Consider the following 15,338-nt stretch of genomic DNA (forward strand, 5'->3'; position numbering starts at 1 on the left):
GCCACACTCGACCAAGACTATATTTTAAAACCATTTACTTGATTACATTTCAAACCTTCATTTTCTGGTTCCACTTGAATTGATTTTGGCATGTTTTTAAAATCTTTACCTCTACTTGTAATCGAGCAGAAATTGAAGGTTTTAAATTCTACGGAGTATCAACGCTGACTACTTTGATAACATCTGCTCGAACCCTGCCGATAATCCCTTGTTATGATTCGAAACATTCACAAATTAATTGAACCTGAACATGAACAACAACGAAACGGACGAAGCTGTTATCGGGTTTGTTGCCCGCTTATATTATGTAGGATCGGGTGAAAGAGGTTCCCCAAGTTCTTATTCAAAAATGTTCGTAAGGATTCTCTCGATTGTATACTGACGGTTCAAATGTGCGTGATAGTAATAGAATACAAATACATGTATACGAGTCAAGAGTATAGTCAAACCACGAAGGTTCGGTAATCCCTGCAGCGCGTGAATAGACAAACAACCTGTCAACAACCCGTGAGGCCTGTAACAAACTTTGGCATGTGTATTAACCCAGTCTCGATTATTCGAAGATGACTAACGGTGACGAATTTGATCCTTGCACTTTGACCCCAGCGGTCTAATTCTATATCATACTGGAATATCACGAGTCCTCCATATTCATGCTGTCTATTCACTGAGATATGAGAGTCTTGCAAGGTATAAGGATGAGAAACGTGTTCGTCATTTGACAGAATATAATGGCACATCTCTTCCAACACACTCGCAATGATTCGATCTTAAAACTTCTCTTAGCATGCAACCGGAGGTACATCGGGGTACGAAAGCAGGCGAACGTAATCTGAACTTTCGATAGGGATATTAATATTCCCGGATTATTATTTTAAGCATCGAATAATGATACAGAGTCATACAGTTTGTCCTCATCGTTCACTGGTGTCACGGAAGGAAACAATGTATACTAGGTCGCGAGCTTATACCGATTTCGAGCTGTGTATTTCTGTTGAAGTGGCATTTTAGAGGCGGTTACGTGAACAGAATTTGGCGCGATGTTACGATTTGTTACAGGCGTGATCGATGCTTTATTTGGGATTTGCAAATGGTCAACCATTGACTTGATCAGTATGCCCTAGTTATGCTATATTGGGGTTGATATCTCCCCATTGACATGGCAAAGCGACCTTGTGGAGACGTGGTAACTGCTTCCAGATCAAATGAAAAGATCTCGCGATATACAGGATATGGCTTCACGCTGTAGATCGCTGTGATCAACGCCGTACAGAATCCCAGGATCAGTGGTTATCAACTCGTTAGACCTCTCTGCACCCTTCGAAATAGATAAATATTTCGTGGCACCCTAGAACTTTTAGTAACCTGAGAGCAATATTTGGAGAGCTGATGACTAAAAAATAAGGTCATGAACCAGGACCAAGATGACTAAGGCTAATATCGTTGTTCATGAAGCTTTAGATGCTGATGGTAATGATTAAAAGCGATCGTCACATTCTACCCAGCCTTAAACACGGACTCAATCCAGTTTGGCTGGATTAATTGATGATCTCTTTATTTACATCATCAGCGTGCCATACGCTGCTCAGTATTTGGACTTCCTTAATTTTGTTATATGACGACGGCAACTCTGGATAGTTCATCTTTTCGCGACATCCTTGATCGGTCGAAACGGCAGCCCGGTTTAGAACCACTGCTGTAGAGTATGTGTATTATGCAATAATCAGTGTTAGACCAATACTGCTCTTGCAGTCACTACTAAAACTCATCGAATGTACGGTCAAGTCAACTAATATACTGTATTGTCTATCCTAACTAAGCTACGTCCTGAATTCAGACGTTCCTCGTCTTACAACAATTGCCGATTTCACACACTAGGGGACATATTATTAGCCAATCCCTGCCGTCAACGATTAGGACTGTGGACGTAAATAGGCGTAACTACGAACACGAATGTTCAACCTGCATAGTACTGAAGACACCAATTGCACACGCAATATGACTAAGTCTCACGTCACTGCTATTATTCCAACTCTTCCAATTGAAAACACGCGAAATGCCAATCTTTTTGCGTTGCGCACGACCCCGAATAATGCGACGACTCGAATACTTACGCCACCGCATATTTTCAATATTTGCTGGTTGGTTCGACGTAAACTGACGAGGCATTAGCACGAAAGCGCGTTAATCATAATATCCGGTGTATACCCGTGCGGTTTGGGGATAAACTAAAACACCGCCGCATATATCCTCTCAATGTGACGAAATTGTGTTTTCCATTCCGCAATAGCGAGGTTTCACCTCTCGCCACGAATTTTGTATTGGATCCTAATGGAGAACAATCGTAGTGAGTAGCATTTCAGAAAGCACTCTCGAAATGAGGCCGTTGGTGCACTTAACGACTTCGCGATAAATGATGACCACCTACGCGGTTCGTTGCGGTCGCCATAAGGCAGCAACCAATACCAGCGTTACTCAAGCTAACTCGCTGTCGCTATAAAGTATATATATGCGGTGCCACGCGGTATATATCGTTTCGTTGCCGAAAAAGCATATTTCGATATGAAAAATAATGACGCAATGTTTTAATGTAATGATCGCAGAGCTGCGGTAGGTATATTAAAGTTATACATAGCTAGATATAGCCATATTTAAGCAAGGATTTTAGTGGTGGTGGTACTACTACTAATAGATATACCTGAATTTATAATGTACCGACCACCACCGATTGGTCGACGCGGAAACCTCAGTCTAAGTATTTTGCACTCACTTTTAGCACCCCTATCACATTTTCGCTAGGATATTGAATCACTATCTTCCTTTCTCAATCACTTGCGCGGGGAAAGCGTGAATCAAGTCGATCACTGCGGTAGCTGCAATCCTGCTAAAGCAATGAACAGTCGACGGATAACGGACAGCCCTGTCAACCGTTTTATTTGGCGAAAATGCTCTGGAACGGAACCAAAATAAATGTAGCACGTGAAAAAGTCTTGTTAATTCGGACAATTCTCCGCCTAATTCGGACACAAAGTCGCAATTGTCATCGTTAGGCTGTGGCACAATAAGCAGGACTACGTTCGTTTTAACACAAGGTAGGTTTATTACAGTGATACGAAGTCGATCCATCAACAATCGCTAGCGAACTCATAAAAGCCATTGCCAGCTTTTACCCCAGTACAATTACGTCTGTTTTGCAGAACAGGATGGCACAGAAAAGTTTTCTGCCCAGTTAAAAGCTTTTTGCTATACTTTCCTACTGTTTTGTGGAGCAGGCCTACTTTTATCAGGTGAAAATTGTCTTTCAGCCCGTAAAGAATTACTGTACTATTTTATTCCTATATGTGCCTTTTGTACAGTAATGTAGTGGATAGTAACTCTTGAATCGTTTTGTAGGGATAACTTTTGTGAGTTTTATCCGATCAGTACCAGTTACTGAAGTATAGCATAGCTGCAATTCATTAAATACGAGCATAGCAGTATTTTCAATGCACATTGTGCCTTGCGCAAATCCACGTGACGAACAATTGATGTTATACCTAATCCGGACAAAACCGTTTTTTTCGTTTAATTCGGCCAAAAGTGAGCGGGACTAAATTCTCCGAATTAAGCAGAATCGACCCTACATGTACAGTACACTTGTACAGCCGTGATTCTAGACCAGCTATTTTATAGTAATCACTGTTGTGACAAGTGTCTGTAATATACTAATTTTGTAATGCATTCTTTCCATAATTCATCATTAGACTTAAGAAGCGGGATTAAATAAAGTGAATATAACGCTATGTAGGCTATAGGTCCGACTTGATCACGGAAATTTTAAGCGTAATATCAATAATCTAACTTGTGGTGACATAGGCGACGGTGATGGATGGGAAATGGATCATTCACTGTGCCAATAGCATAATAGCAAATATATATATGCGTAGCATGTGATGGCTAAAGTCCTTAGCGAAAGTGAATCATCATTACGATGATCAGACTGAATGACGAGCGCCAAAACAAACGATGTTGCACTGTAGAATCACGGAAAACAATTTATATAGTCGGCATATGAAATATTTCCTTTGACGCAGTAAAGAAAATTAAAAAGCTATTCTTCTTACGCAACATGATGTCAGACGGATCTCGTTTGTACTAATGGTAAGCAAGCCTTCGTCAACAAGTTCATCTGGTCCGTGATCGTATTCGGGAAACCGTGGTTTCAGTCAGTGTTGGGAACAAGACACTACCATCGAGCCACAAGTCATATCGAGTCATTTTGAAACGAGTCAATACAGATAAGTTCTATTTAAGACTGGGCCAATTGTTAACGACTAATAGCAACGATGAAATATATCAGATCGATTTAAATCATATACGAGGTTCGCTAAAGTGCGCACCGATCACAGTGAGCACTTTATAGTACAGAAATATATTGCATCTAGTTTTGTAGTCAGTCATAAAATGGTGAGTTATATTTGGTGAATTGAATGGAACTGCAAAGGCTTTGCTTTAACAGGATCGTAACAGTACGTTATCACATAATCCTACATACCAACAATAAATACGGTATTTGAGGGGTCAGCCCAAAGTCCCCCGCCTCATACGGGTAATTTCGTCACCAACTGTTCTACACATACGATCCACACACACCCTTTCGATCGTGAACTAAGTCATTAAGAAACCACTAAGCGATTTACGAGCGAGCCTGATTATGAATCGTCAAACGAGAGACTTATCTGTTTATGTTTATCGGTTTACTACTCACCAAAATCGCTACTGGTAATGTTATGAAAAAAGCACTGTGCATGTGCAATGTGCATTCATTTTTTTACTCTCGCTGGGCGCGAAATTATTTCAAAGCTCATGAATAATTGGAACAATACACAAACCTGATCAGGTATACTGTTGGAGCTAATTGACGACACGCAGGCCTAGTTATGCGTCTCCCTCCAGCCATGTTCAATGAACATTGTTCATTCAACACGTAGTCCAGTGGTTCTCAGCCGCCTTTCCGCAGTCCGGTGGCGGTCCGTGACAAGCTTCCCGTCCGTCCGCCAGATATAAGAATTTATATCTCAAGTCCAAAAATGCAAGAAATAGTGTACTTGCCCAATAAATAGGGACATTAACATCACATTATAAATTTATTTCGAAGCCTGGAAAGTATTTTTACCTGGTGTTACAATAGACCAGGGGTCACCAACCCGCAGCCCGCGAGGTCATATTTTGCGGCCCGTGACCTGATTTGAAAGTTCGGAAGAACGCTTAGCTAAAGCATTTTGAAATGCTCAAATTGACTTCAGTATAAACATATTGTTGTTGTTATTCAAGGTAAGCGATTCTCCTGTGCGCAATATCACTATTCGTCACTAGCTGATACTGCTTCGGCGATGGTAATATCCTGCCATGGAGGAAGAATTCACTGATATGAATGGGCAATGGGCATATTGCCTTGACCTACAATGGCCCACCTTTGCCAAGACCGAGACGCTTGGAAAACGACTTAGGGCTCCCCAAAAGACCACAATGTCGATTCCTTAGTCCAGCGGTGGCGAATCTGCGGCAGTAGAAGGAAAACTATGCGGCCGTCGACACTTTTTGATGAGGATGTATTAGTGGCCGTCAATATGCAAATTGAATTTACGAATTGACTCTCAAATAAATGAGAGGTTTGAATTATTCTTTAAATTTTGTTCGCGCTAGGCGCGGTTCAACGCGAGTTGATTTTCGATATTTGTATGGTAGTGTCCTTTGTAATCTGAGCCTCACAGTACAGATGCAAACAGCAGAGGAAAATTATGCGCTTCATAAATAAATAGGCTACCGATTTGTAATCGTGTTCTTCTCCTCACGTAGGGAATTTTTTTCAGGTAGGTCTGCGTTCGGGTGAATCCAATATATTCCCACTATACTTAGAATCCTGATCAGATGTCAACAAATAACAGCATGCAACGAGGGGGACTAATAACAATGGACCCACCCAAAGATGCAGCACATAATTAATACCTTCCCTAAATTATCAAAGGCCCCCTGCATCAACTCTACCGATAAATTTGATCACATGGGCTGAGAAAGGATAAATATTTAATAGTAATATGTGAAACCATACTAGTATTAATGACGGAAAATTCACCAAAGAATTTGGAAAAATGTTCGCGCTTCGCGCGACTAGAGGACGTTTCCTTGTGGTTATTGATAACATGACTACTCATGATTTGGCCGTCGCCCATATTAGCGTTATCCTGTCGCAGAGTCTATCAAGACGTGGCTGCTCATTATTCAACTGCGTTACCTATTTTTATCTCGATATTGAACTCATGCGGCCAGCGGCCTCTACGAATTTTTAAAAGTGGCCCACAACCCGTTTTGAGTTGGCGACCCCTGCAATAGACAGTCCATGGTCTACTTAAGGCGTTTGTCACAATGGTACAAGTGTTATAAGAAACCTTCAAAAAGTAGCCTACAACTCGTCTCGGAAAAGTTACGTGAAAGCTATGGAGACTTTTAAACAAACTTCAATTAAGCAACTCTTGGCAGTATAATAGAGTCTATAGCAACGCCACATATCTCATCATCATCATCATCATCATTGGTTTAATAGTAATTATATCAGTTCAATACACCACAAAAAATGAGATACAATGAAAAGACAGGAAGATGTCGAAGCGACAAGGAGTAGTCTATGGAATCTGACACCCACCTTGGCCTAGGCGATGTAAAGAGGAGGCATGCACAGTTGCACACTGAATGAAAGTAAAGAATATAGTATAGAAAAAGAAAGCGACAAGAAATAGGGCGGCATGTCATGGGAAGCGAGATCGATAGGTCAGTCGTGGTCCGGTAATCTTGAGGATGGACTGTATTTATTTAGTAGTAATTGCTTGTATTTCGACTTGAATGTGGACAGGACATGCTCGTCGACTGTCGGATGGCCGGCGGGATACTGTTCCACACATCAGGTCCGGCATATTTGATGGAGCGATGATCTTTTCGGTCGATCATATGATATTTGGACGACGTGGACGCGCGTGTGTTGTACTTGTGTGCTTTTGATTCAGAGGTAAAGAAGTCATTGAAATATTCGGGGCAACGACCGCAGTGAAACTGATACATAAACTTGGCGATTTCTAGTTTCCGCATATCTTCTATGTTTAGGACGCCGAATCTCTTCAGCAGCGACTTATTGGATGGGCAGCCAGGCCCCTTTGGGGCCCTAGCTATGATTCGGAGTACTTTATGCTGTAGTTTCTGCAGTGGCTTGAGTGCAGATTTTACTGGCAGCCCCCCAACAGAGGATGCCATAATGTAACTTCGATTGGATTAAGGATTTAAAGAGTATCAGAAGAACTCATGCTGGCATGAAGCGCCCAAGGCTGTAGAACAGGCCGCACTTCGGTGATAATTTAGTTTCTAGGGACTGAATATGACTCTTCCAGGACATGTTCGAGTCCAATAAAACTCCGAGATATTTGGCATTATCTGTGTTGGAAACGGGCTGACCAGCGATATTAACGGTTAGGTTATTTTTTGAATTTACTGTCAGCAATTGCGATTTCGAGGCGTTTATGCAAAGGTTGTTCTGGGCCTTCCACTCATGGACTTTGGGCATTTGGTCACCAGTCAGGGCATCCAGCTCTGCCGTCGAAGATGCGGAAGAGAGGAGGTGAGTATCATCAGCGAACAGTGTGGTGTTCAATGAGGAGGTTTCAAAAATGTCGTTGACATATAAAGTGAAAAGGACCGGTCCAAGTACTGAGCCCTGGTTCGAAAGTGGGTGTAGTGGCAGGGAATCTAGTAGCCTATTTGTTGGTTGAAAAGCACTGCATTGTATCATAGCATCGTATTATTGTGGTTGCGCAATCGTGAACTTGAATTTGCTTCCTACATTACATATGCCAGGTGGGTGTGACTTTGCCCTAGATCAGTAGCAAAGATCTCAGGCGTTCTGCCTGTGGATGAGTTGCCACATACGACTCGTTCGCGGTGAAATGTACCTGAACAGTAGGGCAAATTTTTTGGACATGTCAAAAAAAGTCAAAATTGTAAACAAAGTTAAAATATTTTTACAACCTGCACTTCGTTTGTATCGTATATTTTGCACTGTCGGGTAATTTATCATTTGGCATTTTACAGCTTGTAGCCTATTGTATAGGCCAGGCTGGGCAAAGTGCGGCTCGCGGGCCAAATGTGGCCCGCGAAGCTATTCTGTGCGGCCCGCGAAAGGTTGCTTGAAATTCAAAATATAAAACTTACTTTTTAATGTTGCTGCGCGAAACAAAACCATAGGATGTATATACTGAACCCCAAATTCGTTTACGAGCAAGCCAGTACATTAACAAGGAGTGATTACGCAGCCGATACGTACCTCACAAGCGTAATCCAGATTCGAAATAAAGTCATAATGCAGCAAATTGTGCCGTTACAACTATAGTCACAAGAAGTCACCAGACCTTCTCTATTGCCATTGCCACATTACGCATTACACGGTCTGTGTTTCAAATTGTTATGTGATGCGTTTCCCAATCCCTAATTCGTAACACAATTCAATCAGTGCCCGTGATTTTTATGAGTCATCATCACTCATAAAGGATGTCAAAAAAGAATGCGGAAATTTCAAATTCAAAGAAAGTTTGGAGGAATAAATATTTGTTTACTGGCGTCAGGGGTAAACCAGTCCTTTTAGTAGTTAGTGGCGAGCAGGTCGCCATGTTTACGGAGTATAATAAAAGACGGTTCTATGATAAAAACCCGAAGACATACACTCGGCCAAGGGACGGCGAATTTCGGAAGAATTGCAAGGTTGGCTCAACAACAAAGTCAATTCACCCAGCTGCACACTGCTCGGAATCCAGCGACTAAGACAATAAGCTTTATAGTATCCCAAGGACCGTAACTGCCGCACCCCAAACCCCCCAAATGAGTTCGGACGAGCTCGAAGGGGGCTCAAAATTATTTCGTGAATGAATATAAATTATAGAGTATTAATTTGAAAAGTCATGCATTTTTCTTCAAATTTTTCTCGCCCTACGCGCGATTTAGTGATCAATGGATTGTAGAATTGGGCATTTCGGCGTCAGCCATTACCGCGCCACGACGCACCAAGACGTATGAAGTTTTTCAGAAAAGGACGACCCTTATGTTGACCAAAAACCACGATGTCCAATTGTCCATAATATGTTGCAGCAAAGAAATTCCAATTTGGAATCGTGCAGGTCTCTTAATTTAGTACGCTTTGGCGATAGAAAAAATACCGCCAGAAGTAGTGTTAAAAACGTGTATCCCGATGGAGGTTTGATCTGGGGACAACTCTATGGGGGGCCCAAGACAAACGTTTCTTTAAGGGGGCTGACGAAGTGCTGTTCTGACCACCCTAAATACATTTTAATGTATAGATAGAAAAACGTGGATAGGGGTTTAAAGAGAGTTCAAAATGTATCATGATTAACATTGTTTCGAAATATGACGGCGAATAAATATTTTATTGGTAATTAACGGTCACTTCCTCATTACCCAATATCAACACATCCACTGAGCACCATTCACTGCTTTCAATTTGAAAAAAAAATCAATACATTGGAGAATACAGCTGAAATTTCCGATTTGGCCCGCCAACATATCTCGGCTTCTCATTTGGCCCGCGGAGTAAAATAATTGCCCACCCCTGGTATAGGCCTACCGTTGTAGACGGCCCATTGTCTGCTCTTCGTTAAACATTCAAATGAAACAAATAGGTTGACATGGTGTTATGCTCAACGTACCGCAATATCCTAATTGAAGCAAGACCGCGTGGGCATTGCATGGTTCTTATATCAAGAAGCGCATTATGAAAACTTGTGATGTAGACTCCATTGTCAGAATGAAGCAACGCGGTGTGTCACCAGCAGCGTACGCACACACAACTTCAGTGTTGTCAGCCGACAACTGCTACTGTTGAACGTTCTTTCTCCATTTCTCCAAGCTACTTAGTTGGGACAGACACTTTCTAGCCGAGAATGTAGGAAAGTATATTTCGTTGTTGTACTACAACAACAGATTTCTATTATTTCTACCATAATACGTGATGTAACTACTGGAATTCTTCGTAGGCCAGATTTCGTTAAAATCAAGTTTTTTTCATGAAAAAATTTCTCAGTTTTTGAGTCAAAAAAGTTTTTTTCGGGCCAAACTATACTTCATAAAGACAGACAGTTCGAACCAGAAATGATGATAAGTATAGTACAATTCTAACATTATGTGGGAAAAAACCTATCTTGCATACGTTATGTCAATATTTGGTGAAAATTTTGAATTTTTAGGGTCATAAAATGTCAAAATTTTGATTTCTTAGGTCAAAATCTTCCGTTTATAGGTAAAAAATTGCCTTACTAATCAGTGATCACTAGTTCATATGCAACACTTTAGTGCCTTTTTTTGTTGTTGTTTGTGGCATTCATGGTGTTTGTCGACTATACAATGGTCATTTATACCATTCCGTATTATCTGCCTACTAGGTCTACTAGGCTGTTTTAAGACGCCGCATTCTTTAAACCTCCAGCACTGGTAGTAATTCTGGAGTTGACCTCAGTACCTTTGAAAATGAGCGGAATAAAAAAATTATTATCTACCGGTCGCATTGTCAATAAATTTATGCGTATATCTTAATACTTAATACTTACTTCCTATCAGTATGTCCTGCACGGATACATCGCAATAATGTGTTGCTCCGATCACCTCGCTGCTGGAATTTCTAGCGAGCGGTTCGCCGAAAAGGATGCTGTGTGGCGAAAGCATGTAGCAAATAAGAGATGTTTATCAAGTATGCGTACTATAGTATAGTACTATAATAACTGTAACTTGATATTATCGGTGATTATTTTTCTGGGGATTGGTGTCGGCATCGTCCTCTAACTGATCAGGGTTACTATTAGTAAGGGAAACTTATGAAAATCTGTGAACTATATTGTTACCAATAAATTTCTTCACCAATATGTTTGTTAAGGTGTGTAGCTTACATTTCCTTATGCAAGTCCTCGTCGAAATTGTTGGCAAAGTTACGGAAGATATTGATTTTATGGGATTATTATATCATTTGATTGGCCCATTTGATACATTTGTTGACGTTTAAAACGTCAATATGTACTTCAGCATTGTGACATTTTGTGGCCCGAGTCGTCGCTAGATATCGTGTACATTAATATAGGCCAGTGGTTCTCAACCGGTGTGCCGCGGCACACTAGTGTGCCAATTGGACTCCCCAGGTGTACCGCGAGCAAATGTGGTGAACTATGTCGAAGTATAACAAAAATCCAAATATTTTGAGTGTGTCATCGTTGGTTTTTCTGTTGAATTTACCCGGTCAAGACACGCGATGCACAATCCGATGCAGTTAACAGACAATCGGATGCAGTGAATAGATATAAGGATGTCGAGGCGACCGTAGTTACGGTATCTCAATCTAGTACCTCAATATGACATCCCCATTAGGGCATGGATTGGATCTTTCTCTGGGCTTTTTATTGTAAAGACGCTCTGAACACAGCACAGCATAGGGGCGGAGAATCTAATAAATCTGCGACGCTTCGTAACTTGCTTCTGCACTGCCATCAATCAAACTGGGGCCTCCATCATCAATGGGTGCGATACGCTAGTTTGCCCACACACAGTGGTGGCTTTTGGGGTAGGCGAGGTAAGCGGTCGCCTAGGGCCCCCTGGTTGATTTACGCGCTTTCGAGGCCCCCCTCCTCGGTTTAGGCACATTTTCAACTATTTCCATTTTCTGAATAACCGCGGAATCTTTTTGTCCATAAAGAATCTTGGTATTGTACCGTAAAGAGGGGTCAATCATCAATTCACATATATGACAAGTCGTTTATTGTACTTTGGCATTGCATTATACTTATTTTATATGCTGAAAGTTTTATCATGATGTATAGACAATGTATACTACAGGAACAGTGCATACGAGATGAACAACAATAAAAGTTTCGTTCACCGTTTGTGAGGGGGGGTCTGGCGAGCCTATACAAACCTCCAACACCTAGGAAGGCATTCTCAACGTCGAGGAATGAACTCATTTGGATGTGATGTTCACGTTTACAAATTAGAATTGCCAACATAGTTATTCACATTGCGATTGTTAGGTAGCGTGCAAGCACTGCAAGTAAAATGTGGGCTCAGGACGCAACGTTATGTTGCAGGCGAGAACTTCGAGAATTGAGAAGTAGAGTTTATCAAATTATAGCAGTTAGGCCTACAAATTTTACCGGCGCTGAGGTTTATTATCCCGGTTTGTTGGAACTAACATTGAACTGCGGGTGGCTGCCAGTAACACTATTCAGGTATACTATCCTCACAGGTGCTATTACACGATCTGCGTGGCAATGCGTTTGGCATCCATTCATAATACACCTCTACGCCTCTGTATTTGTTAGTGGCGATTGTGATTGAACTCTTCGATGCGACGGTTAATTGACAATGCGGTAGTGGGCAGACTTTATTGTCAAGCCAATCTTATGAAATTAATCTCAGCCTGAAGTTTAAACGAGATCTCAGCAGGCCAGTTATGTGGTATCAGAGGTAATAGCGGATAATTCAAAACCTCGCACGGAATCGGAGAAAGTTCTTCTTCCGGCCTGCAATAAAATTGTCAAGAAATGATTGGGAAGAATTGAAAACGATTCCCATGTGAAATGATACGATTCATAGACGTATTTGTGGGAAGTCCGTTGAGATAAAAGAAAACTCAAGCAGAGAAAAGCCTACTTGACTGCTCCGAAAAGGTAGAAGTAGGCTACTTCATCAGTGACCAACTCTGTAAGACTATGGTTGCTGCTAAACGCATTCTGGTAGTTTGCCTGTGCCGTAAGCCAAAAGAGTTCAGAACCATTGTGCTAGTGTGCCGCGAACTATTTTTCATTTTCAAAGTGTGCCGCGAGGTCAAAAAGGTTGAGAACCACTGATATAGGCTATCACTTCACTGAACCGCCGGGTTGGAATTAGCAATATGACGTGACTTGACGTCATGAGGTTCACGTTCACGTTCGCACAGAACCTTTCAAAAAGGTTCGCGTTCACACGAACCTGAACTTTTCAGAAGTTCACACCATCCCTACATAAACATAAAAACTTATAAGGGTTGAAAAGTGCATGGGCAAAGTACTCTGCAAGCTCTTGCAAATTATTTGGTTCATTACAGTCCAGTCCATATGAAAAGAATTATTGGAAAACATGATAACATAATAACTCACATTCACTATCCGTAACGAGATAGGTCTGGTATATTACGAGATTCACTAACGAGCTGGAATGAGTGAACGCGAGAACTAATGTCACGGAGAGCCCGTGTGTATTCATTGTCTAGTCGCGCGAAGAGCGGACATGTTTGTGAATGAGTTTTGTGAACAATATATAAATACTAATTTGTGATCTTTTTTCAGCACAGGTGATCAGATTTATCGGTAGAACTGATGGAGGCAGTGTCTTCGAATATTCAGGGCACGTAATCAGACATTTAAAAGCTACAAAGTTTTCAAAATGCGCAACTCAAACCATAGAACTACTCAGAACTCACACTTCAAACTTCCGCAACTGGAACTAATCGCTTTTTAGCGTACGCAACTATGGAATATCTATTTTCGAAATCAGTATCGAAGGGGCATTTGATTGATACCGTTTTAACCAAATTTCGCGGTGAGGAAGCCAGCCCGAATATTGCAATAAATTGACTTTGGTTAACTGACAAAAATGGCGCGACGGAAGCGAAGAGGGCACTGTGATTTGCTTGTCTAAACCAGTGTTTAGGACACTATGCTGACAGAAATATCTGTCCAAACTCTGACGGTATCAGGCTGTCGAGTGATTTTTGTGTCGATGAGGAGAGTTGCTGTTCTATGCCCGACATCTTAAATATTACGCCTTTTCTGACTAAAGATATATTTTCAAAGACAGTGAAAATAGCTCTTCAAAACTTTAAAAAAACACATTCCTTTCGACCGGAAAATATGTCCCATTAGATAAGCCGACTGTAATAAATAGTTTTCTTTAGAAATACTGTCCTTTGGGTTGACTGCATGTTGTCACATTCTTTTATAACTCTTCGGTGAGAATGAATGATCTTCACGAAGAGTTGATTGGAGCACGAAACACAAGGGAGTTCTGCTGCAGCGTATAAGCGGCACAACAGATAATGCATCATATGTTTATTCTACGATATAGTTATGAATATGATACGGCAATTCACGAAACTTAAAGTATTGCAAATGAACGAACAAATTATGTGCAATAGTGCCATAATAGAAACGCAGCTATTTCATGTAAGTTTTCCACAGCAAGCTTATATGTCCGCATGTGCTCCAGATTGAGTTTCATATGCATCAGGAGGTTCATCGTAATCTGGCTCATCGTCGTCCTCCTGTAACGATGGTTCTGGCGCTTTTTTCGCATCAACTTCGCAACCGCTACCCGCTATTAAACTTTCAGTTTCTATAGTCGCGATGTTGGTTGCATCCAAAGTGCTCTCTGTAGATATGTGATTGATATTGTCTTCGGGGGATGAAACGCGTTGGTGTGAAGCTTCGTCAGTGTATGGGTTTGTTTCTTCGTACTCGCTATCTTCTAGAAATTGTTCGGGGGGTTTGTTGCTCTTGAAAAATCCGCACTGAAATGTTATGAGTATGGCGATTATTCGCGAGCAGAGGTTCTTAAACTTTTTGAACCGCGACCAAAATATGAGTTCTATTGGCATCTCGCGATCCAGGCCTCACATCAAAATGAATGCATTTTTAATGTTAGTACGCTACTTTTTACGGTCATGTGTGAAATAGAGAATGTACACTGCGCAGACAACCAGTTGAACGCAACGAAGTTTTATTAACCTTGTGTGGCGTAGCATGACCTTTACCAATCGTGTTTACAGCGCGCGGGGGGGGGGGTCATGTAGCAAGGACGAGACTATTCGGTGCCGACGATTTGGACGACCGGACAATGTGACATATCAATCTCGAAAGTTTTGACCAACCAGCGGCGGTCATCCAGACAAATTGTCGATGTGTGAGGTATGACAGTGCTCATTGGTGTCCAGCCGCTGTATTGCGTCAGTTTAAATCAAGCATATCGGCTATACAAACCGGTTATAGCTAGCGGGTATGTTCAGGTCAGTAATTAGCAGTACTATTACTATTATAATCATCTTTGTTCACGGAAACGTGATAATACACACACAATCCGGGGAGCAACTTGACGCCTGAGGGGCATGTTGAGATTGAAGTAAAGTATTAGGATTTCAGATTGTCATTCCTATGCAATAAAAGAAGAGGTTAGAATACAGAATTGCATTATAATAGATAATAAGGTAAGTTAAGGGTTTCATGGCTAGAGAT

General features: G+C 41.3%; 2 protein-coding genes across 2 annotated transcripts in view; one reads left to right on the plus strand and one right to left on the minus strand.

The window, feature by feature from the left end:
* Positions 1–15,338, plus strand: part of LOC145458237 (integrin alpha-11-like) — a 329,408-nt gene that overhangs the window by 209,390 nt on the left and 104,680 nt on the right. The window lies entirely within an intron of this gene.
* The window catches only part of LOC145458238 (integrin alpha-11-like), a 36,058-nt gene continuing 34,866 nt past the window's right edge, over positions 14,147–15,338 (minus strand). The window contains exon 29 of the mRNA XM_080336557.1: positions 14,147–14,617. Within this exon, the coding sequence (XP_080192683.1) occupies positions 14,294–14,617 (324 nt within the window). The 3' untranslated portion in view covers positions 14,147–14,293. The remainder of the gene's footprint in view (positions 14,618–15,338) is intronic.

The sequence above is a fragment of the Botryllus schlosseri genome, chromosome 16 (assembly GCF_051294905.1).
Source record: "Botryllus schlosseri isolate E-star chromosome 16, Bs_hap1, whole genome shotgun sequence".
NCBI classification, from domain to species: Eukaryota; Metazoa; Chordata; class Ascidiacea; order Stolidobranchia; family Styelidae; genus Botryllus; species Botryllus schlosseri.